This window comes from Lineus longissimus, chromosome 4 (genome assembly GCF_910592395.1).
Source record: "Lineus longissimus chromosome 4, tnLinLong1.2, whole genome shotgun sequence".
NCBI classification, from domain to species: Eukaryota; Metazoa; Nemertea; class Pilidiophora; order Heteronemertea; family Lineidae; genus Lineus; species Lineus longissimus.
In genome coordinates, this window is record NC_088311.1 from 7,296,490 (window position 1) to 7,312,538 (window position 16,049).

Below are 16,049 nucleotides of genomic sequence, written 5' to 3' on the forward strand. Positions count from 1 at the left end.
TAGTCAGATGATGTACTGTAAGTTATAATAAGTAATATAAGTTTTCTTGAACTCCGCCATTGGCAAAAAATGTTATCTCAGGTAATTCTCTCCAAGTACCTTATTATCTTTCAGTTTGATATGTGAATTTCTTCTTTCAGGAGAGACAACTGAAGCTGGATGAATATCGTGATCTTGCCTCGTCTTTACTCAACTGGATCAAAGATGCTACAGCCATCATGTTAAATAGAAACTTTCCTCAGACGTTAGTGGAACTTAGAGTAAGTGATGCGCTGGTGGAAACAACCTCAGCTCCAGGGGCGTTGCGATCGAGTTGTGAATTTTTAACCTTGTGCATTTTTAACAAAAAAGGCTTGTCGATTGATTGTATTTTCACACCTGTCGCAGAACTTTGCGTGTTCAGTATAATCTGCAGATGTTTCGATTATTTGAGATGTATATTTAGATCAGTGGTGTTTATCTATTGTTCAATTTGAATACTGCAGAAATTGATAATGATTGATTGATTCCTACCACAATTATGGCGAGCGGTAACGATGATCTTTATTTTCAAGTTGGCAATGAATATTTTGAATGATCAGTGTCAGTTTTGGATTTGATCCTAAATCCTGGCTGGCTGGGTACATTGTAGTTTCGAGACCGCTAATGAGCTCAGCCTTCAGTTATGGAGAGAGGTATGAGAATATATTGACATATCGATGAAAAGTTTGATATCTGCTCATGTATCCTTCATATTTAAAAATGGCTCAGAGAGAATTACTGGTATTTGCACTTAGTATGGCCTACAGTGTGAATTCATGTTCAATTGGGACTTAAGTAGAATTTGCCACATGAATTTTTTCGTGATTAATATGGCCAGCAGCTTCTGATCTTAAATCGATGACAAAGTTCTGGGCTAAAGTTACTGCCGCCCATTTTTACACATCAAATGTACAGAGCAATGTACACACCATCTGTTGTACCACCTCCCATTTCAATATACCCAGGGCCTGACTAATAATGCAACATAAGCTGTCTGAATCAGCTATTGATTTTTCATGCGTTCACTCAATGTACCACAGTGTATTATCCTTTGTAGGCCTAGAAATTTACGATATTGTGAAATTATGATTATTCAAAAACATGAGAGTTTTGGTTGACATTGCCATATTTTCTGTGTGGAAGTATTCACATAGTTAGGAAGGTAGGTCAAAAGGGTCAGCAAATATTTCAGGAGGATGTTTCAGATGTCTAGGAGGAGGTGGTACAATAGGTTGTTCAGTTCTGGAGTATGGAGATCCAGATATCATAAACGGTGAAACTGACTTGATGCAATTACATATGCTGATGTTGACACTAACACCTTAATTTGAATGGGGGCTGTCTCAACAATGACTGAGTGCGATATTTCTCTGGAATTGCCTTCAAAATCAAATAAAGATTAAAGGGGTCCCTATCTCTAGCGTAGTTTAGAGCAAAACCGCTGAAAGTGACCAAAGTGAAAATAACTTCCTTTTCAAATGATACTGCTCATTTATTATCAGAGATTTCCTGTAGGGGTTAACTATAAATCACTGTAGCCGCATTTGTCATGAATTGCTGCTACAGTACCACTACTCATCTAGTGTGCTGGATGAATCAATAAAGAAATGATAGGAAAACTAATAAAGGTGGGGTTTAAACTAACAACCAGTCCCACACGAAGCATGACTGCGCATGGCGATGAGCTGTCCCAGGTGAGCTGGACCAGTTCACTTTTAAGATAATCTCCCACGCAGTGAGAGGCCCTGGCCAGGAAATGTAGTCATTAAATGGAAAGTGCATAGTCTCGGAGAGATTATAAATTTGTTCCAATTTTTCACACTATGACCGAAGAAATGGATGCATTAACAGTTGTAAAAAGGAAATAGTTTGCCAAAAGAAAATTTGTGCTAATGGTTCTCCTGGCTTATCACAAAAATAGTATCAGGATATTTTTCATGTGTTGTGTTTATCTGGTCTGTTGCTGTGGCAACGAGTATTAAGTTCCTGATGGGCATAACATGTTAACATTGTTGTGCTGCCAGATTAGTTGACATTGCTGCAATATTGCTGATTAGAATTTTACACTGTTGGCTACGTACCTGCCTAATGTCTATTTGTTAGAGGGTAAATCGTGAAAAGTTTGTAAAACGTTGGCGAATTTGCTTATTTTGAATTGGCGGGTGACTGTTTATTGTGTTTACTGCTGAAATCTAGTGAAAATGCATAAGAATTGAATGCAGGAACATATATTACTTTGCATCAAAATTCATTATTTGTAATACTAAGGCTCAAATTCTTACCAGACTGTGTTAATGTCAACCCTTTGGATGTTGTAGTTGAAGAATGTGATGACTAGTTACAATAGCTAATCAATACTTCAATAGCCCCTCACTTGATATTTCAAGCCCACTTCACAAGCTGATCAATTTTGATGCACAGTTTCATGAATTGATCCGGCATTGTTTTGGAATCTCATGGGAATTTTGCTTCTGAATTGGAAACTTTCGACATTTGTTGTTGAGTCTGGAGTAAAAGCTAGTTGGAACACCAGGCACATCCTGGCCAAATTTAGCTTCGACTTTAAAACATCTGATCTCTCTATCTTCCTTACTCTTTCTTTTCCGTCTTTTCAGAGATACCTTAAAGATTTCAATAGATATAGAGTGGAAGAAGTCCCGCCACGACTTCAGCAAATGCGCAAAATTAAGGATCTTTTTAACGGGCTGGAGTCGCTAGGTGCTGAAAACAGTGACTTTTTAGAGACGTCGCTCCACTTAGATAACATAGGCAGACTGTGGGATAGATTCACTTTAGCTCAACAAGAAAAAGAAATGGCCATCCAAGCTGAAATAACAAGGTGAGTTTAAGAATTTGGTTGATATCGTCCAAATAGTTGGGACTATTTGACCCTCAAAGGCGCCATGAGTCACATTTCTGAGTGTAATACAGAAGGAGAATATTGGTCTATAGATGGCTAACCAAATTGGCCGTTAGGTTCCAAGCAATTAAACCGTTGCTATCTACATGTAAATGTAAACGTCTTTCCTTTGTGTTTATTACAGGTTGGAAAGGTTACAACGACTGGCTGAGAAGCTGATACGTGATGCCAAGGGTAGTGAGGATCGACTCGGTGATATAGAACGGAAACTCACGGAGGTACGTCCAAACCGAGAATGACCGGTGTAGATGGGCATTCGAGAATTGAGAGCAGGGGTGTGTCCACTGGAAAGATTTCAGTATTGCTCATAAAGCACCTTCCAAAGAGAAAAATTAGAGTGATACTTTCTTTGAAAAAACACCTACTGTTCTGCAACGGTGGTCAGTAATCTTGTTGCGTGTTTGTCCTCGGCCATCTTTTGCTCGTTTTATACTTCAACAATCTTACTTTTCTTTATTAGGTTATTGCAAAGGTAAACATTTGGTGGAAAGGTTGATTCTAATAACAAACTAGATTTCTGCTTAATCTGGTTGCCAGTCTGAATTTATCAAATCAAAACTGACTAGCCTGTTTATTATTTCGTTCCTGCTAAAGTTGTATGGACCTGTTTCCTTTGCGATCATTTTCATGCTTCTGTAAAAGGCGAGTCTTATCCTTAAATCTCTCCAATCGCTATAATTATTGCAAATTGTGGGGAGATTGTTATGATAACGGTAAAGATTTGAGGGTCTTTCTGGTGTAACAGTGTGGTTTCTCAGTTCTAAAATCTAACTGAAAAGTAAATGCCATGCAGGTGTAGTTGGCTCTAGTCTAGAAGTCAGTGGCCGTTGATTCCCTGCAAATCCATGCACAGACTAGTTCATTGGTACATGTAGTTCTGTCACAATCTCTTGCTTGCTTTGTATTTCCACTGGTTTTACAATCATACATTCCTTGTACATTTTCGCCTTGGGTGATGGGGTTTCAGATAGGCACAAATGATGAAAACATTGAAATAGCTACATGTAGAGAGACTAACAGTTATCTTTCATGTCGTCGAAAAGGGCACTAAAGACCAAAGTAGACCATCGGAAGCAAAGTGTGTGGTTTGATAAGAAACCATTGATGATTGTTTTATACAGTACCAGTTTTGATCACTTGGGGTTTAGTCCAATGAAATTCAACCACCAAGGTTGGCTTACCCTAGCTCTAACAAGTCCTATAATAATCTACTGATTATCCAAGTTATCCTGCTTCATCTCATATGTTAGCATTTGAGGTGGTGGTCAACATATTTTTTAGCATCGGGGCACTGAACTAGATTTGCAGTACATAGCCTCACAAAAAGAGTTGACATTCCTGTATCACATTGAAAAAGATTTGTAATTATAAAAGCATCTTGCTACAAAATATTTTAATGCCAGTCAAATTTGTTTCAAATTTGCTATCTGGAAGCCAATTTTCAAGAAGGTGCAAGTCGCGCAGAAGATGAGCCTTAATGACATCAGGAGAAAATGGCAGATGTTGATATATGCTCAGAATAACAAAAGGCGAACAACAGTGAAATGAACAACCAGTCTGTCTCAACCTACCAAGCTCAGAACGACATACGCCTGGTTTTGGTGTGATATGTCTGTTAACTGTCAACTGTTAATTCCGCCTGAAGATTCCAATACTGGCTTGGGTGCAGGTGGGGAGAGAGCGTGTGAGGAGTCTCCCCGCATATAACAAGTTCAGGTTGTTGCTTTATGATATCTATTCAGAATTTCCTGAATTTTGATTTTTTTTGGGTTTCAGGAGGAAGGCCGTCTGGAACGGCTCCACCCAGTAGACGCTAAGCACACCTGTGATGCAATTGACCATTCCCTGAGAGTGGAGGAGACCACGCTCAGGAACATGTTCAGTGATGTTCAGACGCTAAAGAATGGCAGATACCACCAAGCTGACGATCTATACAAAAGGTAGGAATCAGAATCCGTCTGAATGATCATATTCTTAATCATGATCATGTCTGAATGAGCCGATTCTGAATCAGAATTTGTCTAAATGACCAGATTCTTAATCAGAATCTGTCTGAATGACCAGATTCTTAATCATGATTATGTCTGAATGAGCGGATTTTGAATCAGAATTTGTCTAAATGACCAGATTCTTAATCAGAATCTGTCTGAATGACCAGATTCTTAATCATGATTATGTCTGAATGAGCGGATTTTGAATCAGAATTTGTTTAAATGACCAGATTCCTTATCAGAATCTGTCTAAATGACCAGATTCTTAATCATGATTATGTCTGAATGAGCGGATTTTGAATCAGAATTTGTTTAAATGACCAGATTCCTTATCAGAATCTGTCTAAATGACCAGATTCTTAATCAGAATCCATCTGAATGACTGAATTCTTAATTGAAATCCGTCTGAGAGCATTGGGCTGTCAGAGGGACACAGTGGTCACATGAGAAGCCCTTGATACCAAATGAGAAATCTGTCCAGACCGGAGGGTGTGGAGGAAACCTGTGCGGAAACTATGCTCCACTTGGAGCATCAGGTTAGGTGGTCAGACTGTTCTTATCTACAGTGCTTTCTTTACTGTTACAGGATTTTTGAGTTGCACCAGCGGTGGCTAAGCCTATGGACCAAGTTACAAAATGACATCTACCAAAAACTCACGGCCAGGACGTACGTTCAGGAAGGCAAAACGATCACGAGACGAAAAGAGGTGATAACGGAAGTCAGACTCGTCGAGACGAATGAGGTGTTCAAGAAACTACAGCAGTGCTTGGATTGGATACAAGACAAACTGGTATGATGAATAGTTGGTATTGCAGATTTTGGGACATTTAGGAGCATTTCAGGGCCAGCTATGTCTTAAAACTGGGAAGTATACCACTTAAGGATTTGTCACATTTAGAAGAAGCAAATAGAAGAGCTCATTTCAAAGGAAGGTTTTATCAGACAGATCAAGGAAATCATTTGGGAAACGCCCTCATAAATTAGCAAGACATGAATCGTCGGAATTCTCTTTCCACTGTCAATTTCATTGCCTCATCCGTTTCAGAATGTTGTTGACAAAACTGATTACGGATCTGACCTACAGTCCGTGCAAGAGGCGATCACACGACATCAACCTGTTCACAGAGAGATCATGGAGTTCCAGCCCAGGATGGAGAAGTGCATGGCTGACAAGGTACAGTGGAACCTCGATTAGCAGACACCTCTCTATTAAGGACATCTTCTCTATTAATGACAACTAGTTTGGTCCCGCGTGGCAATTGCACAGCAAACGCAGAAGAATAAGAAGTAGCATCAACTGTAGCTTTTGGTACAAGAGATTTATCAATCTCATTTTTTGACATATCTTTTAATTAGCGAAAATTTCTTTTGTTCATTTCAGCGTACGTTGTCACCAGAAGAACAGAAACTATACACTGACATGCTCAACAAGCTAGAAACTGCATATTCGAATCTAACTGTAAGTAGACTTGCTTGTTTCGCTTGACGCGGAAGTTACTGGTAGAGCTGAGGGAATCCTCTGTGTACAGATGTGTCATGTTCCGATGTGGTAAACGTCAAATAAAAGGGCTTCCTAACTTCTCCTCCTCATTTTGTCTTGTTGGTGAAGATCTCTGATGTTATATATAGCCCCCAAAAAACGCATGACCACCGAAACTAACTTCTAGGATGGATTGTGTTATTAAGCCAAGAATGCCATGTGTTTGGTTGTTAAAATGTGATTGGAAGTAAAAGAACATCAATTCTGTGAAATTTTCGGCACAGAGCTTCTGGGGTAATCTTGACTTGATGCGTGCTTTTATACATAAGCATGTGAAATGTTTCTGCGTTCGTCCTTTCAGACATCTTCAAGTGGAAGACTAAGGAGTCTCCAGTCATTACAAGAATTCATCCGTGCAGCTACACAGGAACTCATGTGGTTGAACGAGAAAGAAGAGATTGAGATTTCACGCGACTGGAGCTCACAAGCGCTACAGATGGGCGAAACGGAACAGTACTATGAGGTATGTTAGGTGGTGTTGGCCATTTTTGATTCATCTTTCATGGGCGTTCCTCCTGCAGCTTTGTTTCGTACGGCTGTCAGTTGCTAAGTGGCTGGTTGTGTCACGGGTTTGGTTCTGTCGTAGGATCAGTGATTGCACCAGGACATGTCAAGACCTCAAACAGACATTGTAAACACAATGGTCTTGACTGAATTGAACAAGACCTCATACAGACACTGTAATCACCATGGTCTTGACTGATTCTCCCAAGACCTCTTACAGACATTGTAAACACCATGGTCTTGACTGATTCTCCCAAGACCTCATACAGACATTGTTAACACAATGGTCTTGACTGAATTGAACAAGACCTCATACAGACACTGTAATCACCATGGTCTTGACTGATTCTCCCAAGACCTCATACTGACATTGTAAACACAATGGTCTTGACTGAATTGAACAAGACCTCATACAGACACTGTAATCACCATGGTCTTGACTGATTCTCCCAAGACCTCATACAGACATTGTAAACACAATGGTCTTGACTGAATTGAACAAGATCTCGTACAGACATTGTAAACACCATGGTCTTGACTGATTCTCCCAAGACCTCATACAGACATTGTTAACACAATGGTCTTGACTGAATTGAACAAGACCTCATACAGACATTGTAAACACCATGGTCTTGACTGATTCTCCCAAGACCTCATACAGACATTGTTAACACAATGGTCTTGACTGAATCTACAAGGACCTCAGGCAGACGTTGTTGACGCACTGGTCTTGACTGGTTCAGCACCTTAAACATACATTAAAACATGGTCGTCTTGACATGTGACATCCACAACTGCCATTGTAACTGCACTTACAGCTGTGATACTCTAATCAAATAAAACAACCTGGAGTTTCAAATTTTTTACATTCTTCAAAAGCTTTGAATGAACTCTGTCAAAATTCAATCTGACATCTTTAAAAAGTAATTTTTTGGGCTGAATGACTTTAAGAATCAACTGTACATCCTCCTTAAAGATATTTTTCTTTTAATTTTTATGACATAATTCTCAAATCAACTGTTTTCTCTTTGCCTTTTTGCTCAACAGATCGGGTATTCTCAATTTAAGGTGGGCACCTTATGGTGTTTAGTCTGGTACTTTGCATGTTGTTGTCTGTGATATGTTGTTGAGCTCCTCTTGTCGTTTCTATTGTAATGTTCATCACTTTTGTATAAAACAATTTTATTTTCCATTATAATTGCTCTTGTCTTATTTGCTGCCCTTAAACGTGACATCAGAGTGCTATAAAAACAAAAGGGACAGTAAGAGCGATGGAAAATTCTTTGGTGTGATCGGTCAGTCTGCTCCTTTTTTGCGACCGGCATTGTGTCTAAACTAAATGTAAATCGCCTGTGTCCCTCTTTATTTAGAATGGCGTTTCCATTTGTATCTGATGATTGCATCTACTTTTGGATTGTGCGTTCCTTGAAATACATATCGATGTCTCGAAAAGGTTGCATGGTTTGATCAATAATACACCTTATACCCCGCCTTGAATGTTGTTTAGCTAAGTTGATAGATAGTTTCTACGCATTAAACTTTTCAGCACATGTCCATTTTCAGATTTTCTAATGGGATTTCTGCCTTCTATTTGCAAACTAACATAAAAACTGAAGTCATGCAAGCAGTTGTTCCCTGAGCAGCATTCATGTACTGAATAGGGTGATCTAGCAAAGATCTACATGCAGGCTCCCAGCCAGTGTTCAGTATATGATGACTGTTTAGACTGAAATTCGTTTGTGTGATTTTGGCCCTTATTATGTCCATGCTTTCTATTCAAGATTTATATAAGTTTTTTCCAAAATTTCTTTCAAATCCATTGTCTCGTCACCCTGAGTGAAAAGCCCCAATTTTAATTTCTGCGATGCAGCCATGAGAATGTGACAAGTGATTACAATTGAACCGGTCAGCAGCCGGATTCCTACCATAATCGTCATGTTGTCTTGGCTGCATCATAGGTCGCAGCAACCAAAATTGCTCGTCTGCACAGCAATAAAGCTTCATCAATGTCAGAATGATCTCACGTTCTTTTTGTTTGTAGACTGTCGGCTTTTCATGTCATCTTTTAAAATTTTTAATATAATTTTTGCGATACTAACAAGCAAAACTGTTGCATCTTGAGTTTATGTCCTGCATCTTTAGATAGAGTGTACAGTTCAAAGTGTTTGATCTGAACATGTTTCACCAGATAAACTTGGAATTGCTACCAAATTGCCTACCAGATTGCAAAAAGCTGGTCACCAATGTCCAGGTCTGTAGTAAGCAGGAAGTCTTTAATGGATCAGGTAATGAAGATCACTCATATCTGAATACAGGATTTCAATTTTGGTTTTGGGATCCCGTCACACTTATCAGCAATTCACAGCGTTACTCATCATACTCATCATTCAAAATGGCCCTTGATTGGTTTCCCTAGATGCACCCTTCCTCCTTCTCAACTATCTTGTCACAATCGATTTCCAGGCTCTAATGAGCGAACTCGAGAATCGTGAATCCCAGTTCAACAAGGTGCAAGACAAGGGTGAGGCCTTGGTACTAGACAGACATCCAGCATCCAAGACGATAGAGGTACGTGCGCTTCTCTCAGCAACAGCATCCCAATCCCAGCCGCAGGTTGGGAAGGTTCAGGGCAGGTTCGGGTCAAATTGAAATTCAATTTGGGTGAGGTTTGAACACTTCGTGGATTGAGGGTGATTTTAAAACATTGCAGGAGGAACTGGTGATTGCTAATTTGACTCGACGGCAATTTTGGCAAATTTTGTTATCGAGTTAAGTTTTCGAGAATCCTTTCCCTGCAGAAGCTTCAAAATATGCGTCAAATTATCACGATGCCTTGATACTTTTTGCATCACCCTTTATCTTTGAAGGCTTGAGGTTGGGATTGGAACTTTTTTTTGAATGAGGGATGGATTGAACCGATTAACATGGGCATGATGAATAATGTGTCGATATTAGATATCTTTCAGTATTGAAGCAAAGTAGTATTAGACTAGTTTATGCTCGAGTGTGGTAAGTAGATACCAACATACTTTGGAGTCCAATCCTGATGGTCAGGATTTCTGTAAATGAAAGGGCCAGGCAGCTTTGGCTGAGGAGGCACTATACTAATTTTGTCCTCTATGGCTGGTGGCTAACAAAAGGCCGGCCTTGGATCGGTGGTTGGTCTCGATCCTGATACTAGATGGCAAGCTCCCCAATGGGCATCTCAGAATGATCATGATGTATTATACAATTCCAAGTCAACTCGGGTTTTCAGCAAGAAAAAAGTAATACATGTAATGACTAATCCTGTTGCAGCAACTGGAGCGATTGTTTCTTTTTGTAAAATGTTCATGTTTATCATTTCAGGCTTATATGCAAGCTATGCAAACACAATGGTCTTGGCTGTTACAGCTGACCATGTGCTTAGAAACTCATCTCAAATATGCATCTTCATACTACCAGGTAAGTGCGGCCATGACAAATGACATGCTAATGAGGAGTTAGGTAAAAGACACTCCCTGGGCTTAAGGAGGTGACACCCTATCGGGGCCAAAACCACCCTACTATGCTGAGTGTATCTGGTCAGCCTACCTTGCCGTCGTAATGCAGTTTTCGGCAGCAAACCTCTCCAGTTGGCTGGTAACACCACCCGTGAAGAAGTCTGACATCTCCAGTTTGCTATCAGTAATGAGGAAGAGTTAAACAAGCTTAGTTTTCACTCGTTGTTTTGTTTGCAGTTCTTTGAAGATTGCCGTAACTGTGAGAATTGGATGCTGAGGCAAGAGGATGTATTAAGTATTCATTTCGCACGCGATGATGTCAACCTTGACGAGGGTGAGAAACTGATGCGGGAAATGCAGGTACGTTGGAAGAAATTACAAAAAGCGAACTTGGTGTTCCTAGAGAACAAATCTATGTGTTCTTCTTAAATTCAATCTCTCTTTTTAATTTTGACAGTAGATTCAAAGACTTGTTTGGTTGATGAACTTGACAATCAGTTTCGACTCTTGTTCCCTCTAAGTTGGGCTGTCAGTTTCCAGTCTACTGGCCAAAATCAAAGGCGAAATCCATTCTCTTGTTGGAGGTTAACTGTCATTTGTGATGGGTCATATGAAACAAGGTCTGTCTTCTTCAATTCTCATATCTGTGACTTCCTAAACCATCTTTACGCTTCTTTGCAGGAACTTCGAGAAATGTTGAATGAGTACAAGGCCTTAGTGGACACCCTCAATGAGAAAAGTACCGAAATTATTCCACTCAAGTTGAGAAGAAAGCAAATGTCTTCCCCTATCAAAACTACTGCACTCTGCTCATATAAGCAACTGAATGTAAGTCGGGCGATTCTTTTGGGGCTGATATGAGGGGGGAAAAGTATTATCTGTCTGACCACCGGCATCCCATTATCATTTGTAAATCTGAAACCTTGCTGGCATTTTTAGCTCACCTCTTAGCAGAGGTGAGCTTATCCCATACCGTGGCGTCCGTCGTCCGTCGTCGTCGTCGTCGTCGACGTCGTCGTCGTCGTCGTCGTCGTCGTCGTCGTCCGTCGTCCGTTAGCAGGGCACGTTTCGTAACTGTTAGAGCTATTGAGTTGAAACTTGGTACACATGTACCCTTATGTAATGACACCTTGGAGACCAAGTTTCGGTCCGATTCGTTTCATGGTTTGGCCACCAGGGGGCCAAACGTTAAAAGTGAAAATATGCAATATCTCCCTTAATAGTAGTCGGGAAATTTTGAAAAAAATATGGTAGGTACTTCTAGCAAAGGTGCATCATATATCCTCCGGGTTTTTGATTTGACCTCCTTTTCAAGGTCACAGAGGTCAAATGGTGTAAATTGGCCGTTAGGATGTAACGATGGCACGTTTCTAAACTGCAATGACTATTGATACCAAATTTGGTACACATTTACCCCTTAGTCAGGTGATCTCAGGGACCGAAGTTTGGTCCAATATGATTCACCACTTGACCACCAGGGGGCAAAATCCAAAAACCTTAAAAATGTGATTATTCCTTAACTTCTTGCCCGATTGCCACCAATTTGATATCATGGGTACATCTAACCACCATACAGTATATGTCACACAGGTTTTTAATTTGACCTTCTTGTCAAGGTCACAGAGGTCAAATGGCGTAAATTCGCCGTCAGGCCGTAACTATGGCACGTTTCTTAACTGCAATGACTATTGATCACAAATTAAGTACACATGTACCCCTTGGTCAGGTGATCTCAGGTACCGAAGTTTGGTGCGATCTGATTTGCCGTTTGGCCTCCAGGGAGGGGGCCAAATCCTAAATTCTTCAAAGTGCCATTATTCCTAGTAATGACTTGCCCGATTGGCACCAATTTTATATCATAGGTACATCTAATTCTAACAACCATTCAATGTGTCACCCGGGTCTTCTTTGATTTGACCTACTTTTCAAGGTCACAGAGGTCGAATGTTATGTAAATTGGCCATTTTGGGGAAATTGTAATTGCTTGGACCTACATCAAACCTAACACTACATGACACAATACCATGCTCTTTATCCATCTTTCCTCCACATGAGGTGAGCACAATGGCCCTGGCCATTTCATCTTAGAAGCGTTGTGTGATTCAGCATGTGATAGTTGAGGGGAGTAATACAACCTTTTCAATGTGTTAGTTGTGTGTGGTAATACCACCAACTGTCCTTGCTAAATGTCACTTTCTCCATTCAGATGAGCATCTCCAAGAATGAAGACTGCTTACTCTTAGACAACAGCCAGCAGGTGAAGTGGAAGGTGCGGAATGCCTCGGGTCAGGAGGGCCTCGTGCCGGCAGTCTGTTTACTCATTCCACCACCAAATCAAGAGGCCATAGACACAGCAAACAGGTAGGTTGGCAAATTTGTTTGTACTCTCTATTCACTTAGACGGGTCGGGTCCCTGCCTAAGTCTCAATATCAAAAATGCGACCAATAAATGAAAAAAAGGCAGTCTATATGATGTTGATTTTGATTCCAGGTTAAAGAAGCGGTTCGATAGTCTCATCTCAATATGGCGCCAACGCCAAGGTCAACTCCGGAAGAACATGATTTTTGCCACCATCGACGTCGTCAAGAATTGGGATCTTCCAACATTCATGGCACTCGGTCCATCCCAAAGAGAGGCCATTTTCAAGGCATTGAATCAAGATACGGATAAACTGCTGTCAGAGAGTGACATCTCGCCACAGGATGCTGCGAAATTGCGGCAAGAAATGGCAGAGTGTAACAAAATATTCAAAGATTTGTCGGATCGGTCAGGAAAGGAAGGTCACATGGCGAAGTCCCCCTCGCGCCAAATGATCGAACAGATTGACCAGCTCCGACAGATTCTTGAAGGTCTGGAGCAGCAGCTCGCAAACCGCCAGCGTGATGCTGTCCCGCGAGACATGGATATGCTACAAAGTCTGGTCCATCAACACAAGGTTAGCGTTCGCAGTCTGAACACTTTTACTACAGGTTCAAGTTGTTGAGGTCGCTGAAATTTGTTTTACCCAAAAGTTATAATTATCATTCTTGGGTTGCTAATTGATTTGGCATTCATCAAAGATACCTCTACAACAATCAAAATATTGTTAACTGTGAAATGCGATAAAAGTTGTAGAATTTGCTAATGTTTCATTGGCGGTAGACTAAATATTAAGTTTGCTGCTGAAATTTACTGGTAAATGCGTAGCAGTAGAAATTTCTGACACTTTTTAAGTTCACTTTTGAGAATCAGTAGTCCCTGTTTGAACCGAGTAGTTTCTATAGACACAATTTCGCCCCTAGTGTCTACAGCAGTTTGACCTTTTTTTCCTTTAGGATTTTGAAACACAACTCCAGAACCATGAACCGCTTATAGATTCTATCCAGAGAGCTTATCGTAGCCTGCAAGTACAAAGTCCCCAATCAGATATGAGGTACCAGCAAGCTACAGAGAGATGGGATAGACTTTGGTCCATGTCACATCTTTACGTCGAAAGGTTAAAAGCCACAGAGATTCTGCTGAACGGCCTAGAGGAGGCCGACCGGGTGCTTATTGATTTCGAAACGATTCTCCTCTCACAAGACAAGATGTCCTCCGATCGGGCTGTACTCGTACTCGTCATACAAGAACTCAAGGACACTCTCGCAGCTGCTCAAGAACACCAGAATTTGTTCGAACAGCTCGGTGATGATCTTGTGGCGTTGAGGAAATTTGTGGAACATGGTCGTCCAGGTGTCACAAGTCATCCAGACATTGACAAGTTCACCAAAGACACGCAGAGAATCTGTCAGAGATACCAGAGACTTGTCCATGCCATTTCTGAAAGGTAAGTCTCATAGTTACGATTTTTCAGATTGTTTGAATAGTGGATTTGATTTGAATGACCCCTTGAATCATGTTTGTTTTTTGCAAAATCATGACTTAAAGGCCATATATCAAGGTTTGAAAACATGCTTGATACTCATGAAATATGTTGAGGGTTAAAAAAACAAGATCCCAGACATTAAAAAAATTCTAATAATAAAGTCATTATTTAGTTATTTCAATTTTCAATTTTAAACTATTTGAATTGTGCTTATTTTGTAGTAAAAGGCATTTGCCCTGTGGAATCTGAATCACAAATTTCGGTATATCCACAAAAGAGTTGATTTGAGAATCCTTGATCTTGTATTTGTTACTTTGCGCGACATTTTTAAAGGGGCAAGCGACATATTTCTATGTCACTCCTTCCAGGTTACATATAGCTGAGGCTGCCGATGAGGTACTGTCCCCATACCACAACGGCATCCGAGCAGAGAAGAAATGGGTCGCCAGCATGGAGAACAAAGTCTTCACACAACCGAGGGTAAAGGACGATCTCCCAAGCCCTGATCTCAACCGGATGTTAGAAGCAACCCTGGTAAGTCGTCCATTTTGTCTGTGTGTCTTCCTAATCACCTTACACTGTTACAGCCTTGTGGGTTTGGGTTGGAAGGTGCAGTTACGCTGTAAAATTGATATCGGTAAATTTCCAGTTCTTGTCGGTTAGCAACAATAGCGCCTTTAATGAACATGTTGCCTATTCATTTCATAACTGATGAAGTTTACTGCCATCTGTTTTCAGCAATGACTGTTTCATGTACCGAGTCATCACGCTTTGTTTAAATGTTTAATTAGTGTGTTTGGTTCCACTGGTTGTTCTCACCGAGTTTGTCCTCAATAAGAAGAAAGATTTCTTCGAATTTGTCCTTTCCTTTGGTGGTGTGGTAAATTGAATTCCTTTTGTCTAAAAACCTGTTTGTCTAATTAGTAATCGTAATAGGATTGATTAAAATCAGTCAATAGATAATCGTTTGTCCTTTTGACACTTTCATACTGATGCTCGTTTCTTGGAGAAAATAATTGTTGTAAAAGTTCTCTTCTTTTTTGAAAACAACATGATTTTTTGGGCAGCTACTGAATCATGTGTTTCGAAATCTTTTATGAAGTATAAATTTAAGAAAATCCTAAAACTGAAAAAGACGGGATTGATGTTTTGGAATTCTCATGTGAATTCTCAATCATATATCAAGAAAAAGAGACCATTAATCCATAATTGCTCTAAAGGAAACTAGCATTGATGTTGAAAGTGTTCACGTACTTAGATAACTACAGGTAAAAGGAATCTCTATACATGTTTCTTGACGGTCTTTCCTCTTCTCTAACACTCCTCTCTTCCTAACAACCCGTCCTGTCCTCTCTATCCAGCAACTATACAGCACACTCCACGATCACAAGTCACCCATTGAGAAGGTCAATGAATGTGGCGGCAGGTTCGTACAGGAGGCGCAGTGTTACAACAGGCACCTGGAGAAATACAAAAACGCCATGGGAGACGTCGTACCGCAGACTGCAGAGACGATGCCGTCGACGAAACGTGCCAAATACCATACCCCGATCGAGCAGGTGGAGAGCGATTTGGATGGGTTGAATCGGCAGTACATGAACTTGATCACTGTTGTCAGCGACCGGGTGAAGATGATTACAGCTCTGTTGGAGAAGACAGGAAAGATTGTGTTGGTGAGTTGACAATTTCGCAAATGGGACAGAATTCCAAAAAAATTTTTCATACATCAAATACACATTAAACAT

The 16,049-nt window shown here is 40.4% G+C and overlaps 1 protein-coding gene across 19 annotated transcripts in view; it reads left to right on the forward strand.

The window, feature by feature from the left end:
* The window catches only part of LOC135487134 (uncharacterized), a 155,322-nt gene that overhangs the window by 46,111 nt on the left and 93,162 nt on the right, over window positions 1–16,049 (forward strand). For 17 of the 19 annotated variants that reach the window (XM_064770550.1, XM_064770533.1, XM_064770552.1 and 14 more), the window contains 19 exons: window positions 141–260; window positions 2,637–2,860; window positions 3,066–3,159; window positions 3,402–3,413; window positions 4,718–4,881; window positions 5,519–5,723; window positions 5,979–6,107; window positions 6,315–6,392; window positions 6,775–6,936; window positions 8,025–8,045; window positions 9,441–9,545; window positions 10,326–10,421; window positions 10,697–10,819; window positions 11,141–11,287; window positions 12,666–12,820; window positions 12,951–13,395; window positions 13,775–14,265; window positions 14,673–14,838; window positions 15,666–15,977. In XM_064770550.1, the coding sequence (XP_064626620.1) occupies window positions 141–260; window positions 2,637–2,860; window positions 3,066–3,159; window positions 3,402–3,413; window positions 4,718–4,881; window positions 5,519–5,723; window positions 5,979–6,107; window positions 6,315–6,392; window positions 6,775–6,936; window positions 8,025–8,045; window positions 9,441–9,545; window positions 10,326–10,421; window positions 10,697–10,819; window positions 11,141–11,287; window positions 12,666–12,820; window positions 12,951–13,395; window positions 13,775–14,265; window positions 14,673–14,838; window positions 15,666–15,977 (3,249 nt within the window). The remainder of the gene's footprint in view (window positions 1–140; window positions 261–2,636; window positions 2,861–3,065; window positions 3,160–3,401; window positions 3,414–4,717; window positions 4,882–5,518; window positions 5,724–5,978; window positions 6,108–6,314; window positions 6,393–6,774; window positions 6,937–8,024; window positions 8,046–9,440; window positions 9,546–10,325; window positions 10,422–10,696; window positions 10,820–11,140; window positions 11,288–12,665; window positions 12,821–12,950; window positions 13,396–13,774; window positions 14,266–14,672; window positions 14,839–15,665; window positions 15,978–16,049) is intronic. The other 2 variants (XM_064770536.1, XM_064770534.1) reach the window with 2 other exon arrangements.